General features: G+C 40.2%; 1 protein-coding gene across 1 annotated transcript in view; it reads right to left on the bottom strand.

Annotated features, from left to right (window-relative positions):
* Positions 1–48: 48 nt before the first annotated feature.
* adamtsl5 (ADAMTS like 5) overlaps positions 49–8521 on the bottom strand; it is a 32651-nt gene continuing 24178 nt past the window's right edge. The window contains exons 8-13 of the mRNA XM_061276803.1: positions 6528–6614; positions 5835–5998; positions 5539–5743; positions 3000–3107; positions 2478–2549; positions 49–2391 (exon numbers count right to left, since the gene is read on the bottom strand). Coding sequence (XP_061132787.1) covers positions 2066–2391; positions 2478–2549; positions 3000–3107; positions 5539–5743; positions 5835–5998; positions 6528–6614 — 962 coding nt within the window. The 3' untranslated portion in view covers positions 49–2065. The remainder of the gene's footprint in view (positions 2392–2477; positions 2550–2999; positions 3108–5538; positions 5744–5834; positions 5999–6527; positions 6615–8521) is intronic.

Raw genomic sequence — 8521 nt, 5'->3', positions numbered from 1 at the left:
TGTTTGGAGACCCATTCTATCTACAGACATGTCAGTGGAGCTCAAATATTAATTATTTGAAAAAAGGTTTAATTCCAATTACTGTATGTATTATTTTGGCACACGGATGAGGTTTATGAAGTAAAATGTCATTTAGAACACAATGGGCACACAAAAACTGCAGTGAAACAGTGCCATACAATAAAATACAACAAAGTCACACGAGTTTTCTGATAATCGTTTTGGTTGACGCTTATAAACAAACATAAATGTAAATAAGTATTGTAAAGCCATATTACAAAGCTTGAGCAATGGGTAAAAGAAAAAATCAACCTCACAAATCCCGTTCAATTTAGTGAGGAAGTTTCTTGTTATAAAATCACAGTTGCAATTTTGCAAAGCATAATTACATCTATTTGGTTTTGTGTTCAAATTGATGTCATATAAATAGAAGAGTACACGGTCAAACACACTAATATAAACTTTGGTTTTGTGTAATTACAAGTCATAAATGTCACATGCAACACCAAATAAGGCAAAGTTTTCTGAAATAGAGAATTAGCTGCTCTGCACTTGACTTAAAAACAGAATATAAAATGATTAATGCCCCAATATTAAGGGGGAAGTCAACTTCTTTCTAATATGTTCTCTGCAACCCAACTCGTCAGTGTTCTGATTAATATTTTATTTGTGGAATATAAATGAAACAGGCAAAATCCACTTGAGAAGCTCAGTCAACGCTCCACGTTGAGAGGAGCCAGATGAGGTGGCTTGGGCAATAACCTCTGACCTGCAATTATTTTATTTACTTATTTATTATTATTGTTATTTATTTCTTACTCAACACTTTATTTATTGCTATACGCTTTATTTACTGCTCTCTTCTTTGTTTGTTACTCATGTGCAATGTTGTCTTTTGCAGTATTTCTGTACGTATTTCTGAATTTCCTGCGGAAGCAATCCCAAGGGATGATTAAAGTTGAGTCTAAGTCAAAGTCTAAGTCTGTCTCCAAGCTGGCCTGGGAACGTTTTGGGATGAGCTGGACAAAGTGGCTGGGGAGAGGGAAGTCTGGGCTCCTGATGCTGCTGCCCCCACGAGCTGACCCCGGATGAGTGAGAGGAAGTGTATGTATGTATGTATGTATGTATGTATGTATGTATGTATGTATGTATGTATGTATGTATGTATGTATGTATGTATGTATGTATGTATGTATGTATGTATGGATGTATGGATGGATGTATGGATGGATGGATGGATGGATGGATGGATGGATGGATGGATGGATGGATGGATGGATGGATGGATGGATGGATAGATGGAGAGTGGCTGAGGGAAGTTGCCGGCCGAGGTGCTCTGGCACGGACGTGACACTGAGACCTGGCAACTGTGATGTAATTTTCAGTCGACAGCAAGTGACAAAATGGCTGGCCTCATTGATAGATAAACAGGTGAATTTTGCTGCTTATAAAACATAATATTTGTCAGAATGGTGTGTTTAGACTAGTGGGGGCATACACAACATGTTATTGTAAAGACAAGGTGGTGTTGACTTCCCCTTTAAGGGTGTTTACACTGTGTTTAAATTCTTTAAACATTAAAATTAAAACTTGTTCTAGTTACGGATTAGTGTCTTAATGATATGTATTTCACTTTAAAATACAATACAAGAACATTAAATATATAATAATAAAGTGGGGTTTCCGCTTGATCTTGTCAAATGAAGTTGGTGACGTTAGTTTGTTATAGATCCTATAGGAATGCTTACAAAGGTGTCATTCAAAACCTATTGAGTCAGGATACCACGATTGTAAAGTGGATTTTCCTCAAAGTTGGCAACAACAATAATGTGAATCAAGTTAACAAAAAGAAAATCAGCAATTTCAATGCTCGTTGGTATGTGTTTACAGGTGGCTGCAGGTGTCCACCTAAAGTGCTCTATATGATAGTAAACCATGCAGGCTTTTAAATAAACTTTGGTTTTTTACTATAGAGAGTGGTGGGCATTCCTCTCCAGTGACAACGCTCTGGTATTCAGCAAGCCTTGATTTGATGAACGCAACAGTTCAGCTGTTGTCAGTCAGTTTATGTTGCTGGATATTTCTGTCCACTGTTGTTGCACAGCCTCTCCAGTTGCCGCACCAGCTCGTCCTCTCTGGGTCTGTACGGTACCACGTAGCTGTCCTCCTCCAGCAGGATGCGGTTTAGCGTATGCTCATAGTTAATGTGTCGGCGCACCATAAGTATGTACTGCTTGCCTCGCTCAAGGTTGGGGCAGTCACACACATTTGGGACCCAAAGGAACTCACGGTGCTCCAGGCGGAAGCTGTTCCGGTAAGAATGGAGGATCTGGACGTCGTAACGCGTCTCTTCTCCTCTGTATAGCTTCCCCAAGACTCTGGCCCGAAAAACTGATTGGTTGGAAAAGTACTTTTCAAGTTAAAAATTGACAATGCTTAAAAAGGAAAGTTGAAGAAAATAAAAAGCTATGACTTACTAAAATCCTTCCGGCAATACTGCCTCTGGCGCTCTCTTCGACCTTTAACCCTCCGGCATTTCCCACAATGCCCTGCAGGTTAAAATGAAGAGAAATCAACTCAACGTGTACTAACACAAGAGCTTTTAGGACAACAGTGTCAAAACAGTGTCAAAATAACTACTATACGTAATTCATGCTACAGACTCATAAAGACTACTTTTAAACAAGTTATTATTCCAACACAACAAAGGAGCACAAGACAAGTTTGGATGACTCGTTCTTCCTGACATGTCTTTTGAAATGAACTACAAAGGAGATTTTACAGCAGGCCCTCTCGTCTAACATCAGCCATCTCCAACAGAGTGACCTAAAATTCCCATAGACTCGTTTTTTTACATATCATGATGGTGTCCAAATACTTTTGTACCTTATTGTGTTTGAAAGCTTGCTGAAACATTTTGCGTGAAAGCCACTGTTTTTTATTCCTGAAAAACTTGGTTGTTGTGAGTTGTCAAAATGTAGGTCAACTGATCAACTTACGTCCAGGCGAGGGTTGAGGAAGCAGGTTTCTATGGTTCTCCTCTCGTTCCAGACGAGGCAAAATGGGATGGCGGGAAGGTTGCCGTGGTGGCTTCAGAGGCCTTACAACTGCTTGGCACAAAACGCACACAGTTGTCCATGCCAGTTGGTACAGTAATGTCACTTACACTTATTGAATTTCCTCATAAGCCATTACATTTTCAATACAGTGCTTGATCATGAAGCGCTTTAATGATAACTCGGTCAATTTCAGCGAATTCTCAAGTTACCATTTTGAAACGTTGAGAACTTCAAATGGAATTCACCTATTTACTCCAAACCTTTAGCCAGCCCACTACACTTATAGTGTCTACAACAACAACAACTATTCTTACTACTACTACTACTACTGCTTTTTAATTTAATTTTATTTTATTATTACTACTACCAATAATAATAATAATGCACTGTTCAATGTACACATGTCTTCAGGCTTCATTTTAATATCTATGTAGACCATAATGAAAGTGATATATAACACTGAGCATTGGTAAGAAAAAAGAAAGAGCAGTTTATTTCTTTGTCACGTTGATCTCATAGTCCTCAAATTTAAACATGAAGCCACAATGTTTTGCATCGTAGGCTAGAGTGTGACAGAACGCACAAAGCCTCAGGCTGCGGTGTTTAACATTTAACAAGGGATCCTGCACATGTGTAGAGCAGGCTTATCGGGAAACGGAAAACAGATGCATTCTTCAGCAGTAGCCTGCAGATTTGTATTTTGCTTTTTTTCACCAGCCAATCACATGCTTTCAATGTCACAAATGTGTGGCCATGAACAGACTCCTGACCATGATGCGAAAGCTGTAATTAATATGCGTTTCATTACTAGTCATCAACGCTAGCAAAACTAAAGCACTTGCTGAGGACCAGGGTCACCACTCAGTCAGTTACTATCACGTAGGAGGATATTAGGATAGGACAAGTACTTGGAATACATTTGAGCAGTGCACTGGAACAGATGCATTATTTTTAGATTATCATTCCAATCGTTATTAATTTATGTAACAGCTCTCGACTTTCGATAATATTATACGTATACTATGTAGTGCATACATTATATACAATCAACTTTCTGTATACAGTATATATTACCATACTAGAGCTCCTGTTAGAACATTTTACCATTCCTGTTTTTTGTGCTTGTGCCTGTCTAATTTAAGCGCAGATTCCCTGGCAAACTCTATACAAAGCAGCTGTCCTGTTGAAAAACTTGCGCCACCTTATGGCTACTTTCAGCCATGTGATGTACCGTTACAAAAATGGAGGTCCTGGAGATTTGAGTAATGCCCAACATTTTAAGATACAATCATATCTGCAGGCTCAGACAGTCCTGAGCACAAAAAAAACAAAACAGGAATGCGACGAGTTTAAATCTGCATTTGAAGCTCGTTGATTTGAGTATACAATGATTTTGTGTGTAAAATTGTGAAAGGAGCAACATTTTTCCCACATGATAAAAATCAGCCCTACTCTCATAAACGAGCCATCACTTGGAAATAAAAGCAGTCCGAGCGAGACCAATCAAAGCGGACAAGACCTGCTAATATGTCATTCTTGTTTACGTCAGTTACGTTGGGGAAACAATAAAGAAAGGAAGGCAACTCCAGTAGAACACAAATAGTCTGTCACGTGAAAAATGTCTATGGCCCAGGAAAATGAGAAGAAAAGATTTTAAATTGAAAAGACACTAGTAAAAGTCGGTGTGCCAACAGAAGCAGACAAATTACTCATTTGCTTCCCTGTGTTGTATACTAGCTAAGAGGCATTTGACTCATGTGACCCTCAAGACTCATATAAAGACCAGGTAGGTCAGTGACCTGTGACCTCAACGACTCTGACTACAAGAGATTCAAGAGATGACCCTCCTATCAGTCCTCAAGAATAAACTCCTTTAGTAGCTTGAAAACTACTAGTTAGTAGGGGTGTAAATCGCGGGTTTTGTCACGATACAATATCATATCGATACAGAGAATCACAATACGATATTTGCCGATATCTTAAAGCCTGCTGTGATTCATTCACATTACATCACGATATAGTGCTCTACGATCGATATAGAACAATATCCTGATTTATAACAATTCATACGCAAAATCAATAAGGTACTGCTAACTCTTTATTTAGGAAATTACAAATTGCTTCCAAACGAATGACTTGAAGCCCAAAGGGGAGCGTATTTCCTCGTCTTCTTGGACACTAGCCATAGCACCAGCCCAGGAGCCGCGTACTAGTTGTCGACTCCCCTTTCACGTGCCTGCTCTGCTCACAACACAACAACGCCGCGCGCACTGCTCTCGGAAAGAGGAAGCAAGCAACAATGAACTGGATTTCAAAATAAAGTCGCGTCTAATGTCAGAGGTCAAAAACGGGCGATATAGATCGATGTTTAGCATCGATGCCAACAAATCGTAGAGCATTATATCGATTAATCGATGTGTATCGATGAATCGTTACACCTTTACTAGTTAGTGAAGAGTAAAAAATAAAGGAGCCTTACGCCAGTGGGGACGGCTGCTCACTGGAGGAGGCCGAGTAGTGCTGGTTGTGGTGGTAGTGGTTTTAATGGTGGGTTGCTCCCACGGGAGGTAGCTCGGATTGTGATGAGCTTGACGCAGTGGACTTCTCCCATGGTGGAGGTCATACTGGTCTGGGGGTAACCAGTACTCATACTCGATGCCTGGATTTCTGTCGGTGGCAAGAACCTGTACACACAAAGACAACATTGATACATAAAGACAAGAGAAGTCAAAGTTTCTTGATTTTAGTTGGTCCAAATGTTTCTCGCTATCTCACCATCAGACGCAAGTCTTCCTGGGTTGGCCCCGGAACCTCAAAGCTCTCCCAGGTATCAGCCGACCGCCGGTATAGAAGTTTGGTCCCAGCTATATTGTACTCGCCCGGGACACTAATCTTCCAGTTACCATTGATGACAAACTGGGAGCGACCATTCTGGAGAGCTTAAAGAGGCAAGAGGGGGATTTTGGAGTTACATTTTTCTTGTTCAATCAGACACAAATTATCTTTCTGTATCAGTGGATCACTGTAGGGAAGAGTGTGCGTTTAGGTGCGCATTGAAGAAAGAAACAAGCCAGATGACCATATAAGGCAGTTGTCTCCACTAAGTGCTGAAAGGGATTTTCCATGACATGTAATGGAAACAAGCACATTCACCTGCTTTGCTCTGGTAGTCAGATAAAGCTTTCATATGCATCCATCTCAAACCACCGTGTGTGCTATTACGAGGACACTTTGATTTTGGTCTCATAAACACGACGAGAATAGAAGTTGTGGTGGAAAAGCCACCACACATCCAGTGAGCAGACAGGGCTGCTGAACCCCGACTGTCTCTGGGGGAGAGGAAGTAATAGCAAGGCCAGGAAATTATTTGACGTGTTGGATTTACATGGAGTCAGTGACACAGCAGTAACCTGAAATAGATATGCACACACAAGACCAGGTGGCCTGTACGTGTGTTCGTGATCTCACCGAGATAATTCCTGCTGTTATCCGCGACTCGGATGTGAGTGGCTCCAGCTGGTATCTTGGCTACTTCGTTGTATCCCAAGGGTCCTCCTAGCCAACGGAACAACACACTGCGTTAGTCACATTGCTCTAAAAACACGAGAACATCTCCTTCTCCCATTCCATTTTATTGAAAGTTACGCTACTTGCATGGAAGTCAGGAAATGACTTGAAAAAAATTTAAATTGTGATTTCCTTTCCCTCAATATTTCGAGTGTGATTGAATTTTTTTGCGATTTTCTTCAAGGTCCTGTTTCGACACTTTTTTAAACAAACACAAGTAATACCGTTTTTTTCCGTGTATAGTGCGCCCCCATGTATAGTACGCACCCCTAACAATGGCATGCTGATGCTGGAAAAAAGCTTGTACCCATGTATAATACGCACCCAATTTTTATGAATTTTTTTAAAAAAATTTTTTATTTTTATTTATTATTATTTTTTTTTAAGTCCCAAAGATCGTCACACACGCAGGGAGGCAATGGGTCCCATTTTTAAAGTCTTTGGTATGGTCTTAACTAGGCTGGATGTCATTTTTTTTGTTGGCGTTGATTTCTCCGACTGCCCCTAAACGCACCACCGCGCTCCGTGCGCACACGGCGGCTCTGTATGGGAGAGACGTTGAAGAGGAATAAAAACACCCTTGGAAACCAAAACTTGCCCCTCGTCGTGACTCGGAGCCGCAACAAATGTTTCGGATTTGTGTAGGGTACATTGTGACAGACGGCAAACTAGCAGGTGATCGAGCGAGCGTCTGATACAAGAGCATTGCGGTCGTATGGAGCGTGTTTGAAATGAACAGCAGAGACGAAAGGAACATGGCAAAGTGTTGTGAAATAAAATATTACCTGTAATACGCATTTTGTTATTTGCTGATTGAAACTGCTAATTAAACTGTGAATTGAAACTAATAGGTGGAGAACTGAACTCTCGCTCTTTATATAGCTGACGTGTCTTGCGCAACCGTTCTGCGCATCTGTAATGGCGGCCTCCGTATGACGTCCGGTCCGCGATGGAGATTAAAAAACAAACAATATTTGACAATAACACACCATCGAGGATTGCACCATCGCATCAAACGATGTGTCGTCAATTATGAATTTTACTAAGTGTGTTGGGCAGGATGGCTGAATGCGATGCGCGATTGACAACAAACAAGAAGAAAGGTGAGTTTTATTTCGGGGGAGATTTGTCATGTCTCGTCCCCAGTTTTGCTATGTGTCTAGGTTGCCATAGTTTCTGTTCGTGTCACCCCGCTCTTCCTGTGTCACCTCAATCGATGTAACGTGTTTTGTATTTAAGTCCTGTCTGCCCCTCGCTCACCGTTGGATCATTGCATGTGTTACTGTCATTCTGTTCCTGTCTTTGGTAATGTCACCCTGTCTTTTTGTTCCACGACTTTGTCGGTCAGTCCTGTTGTTGGTTTTGTTGTACCATGACTTTATTTAAAAAAAAAAAAAAAAATTAAAAATTTTTTTCTTTGTACCCATGTATAATACGCACCCCAGATTTTAGGACAATAAATTAGTAAAATATTGCGCACTATACACGGAAAAAAACGGTAAATCAATCTGTATTAAAATAAACCATAGGAAATTTATAATATACATATACAGTTTGTCATGTAGGTTAGGCTAAAATGAAGGCATATAAACCATGAATTAATATAAACAGCCATTTTACTGCTAGAAATGTTGATAAACACTGACTTGCAGTCTTTTGGGCGTTCACTGCGACAACTTCACAAAAGTGTGGCGTTAACATAGGTCATAAATCAGATTAAAACAATAATGCCAACAAATAGGTGAGTTCATCACTTCAACATTTCACCTTTCATAAAACAATGATGTGCGAACATCTGGACTGCACATCTCAGACACTGAACTTATCTAGATAATACTATCTAAATAAATGAATGAAAAATGCATATAGAAAAAAAATGAAGCCCACCGACCAAG

Source organism: Syngnathus typhle, linkage group LG4 (assembly GCF_033458585.1).
Source record: "Syngnathus typhle isolate RoL2023-S1 ecotype Sweden linkage group LG4, RoL_Styp_1.0, whole genome shotgun sequence".
Taxonomy (NCBI): Eukaryota; Metazoa; Chordata; class Actinopteri; order Syngnathiformes; family Syngnathidae; genus Syngnathus; species Syngnathus typhle.
This window is presented reverse-complemented; position numbering and strand designations above follow the sequence as displayed.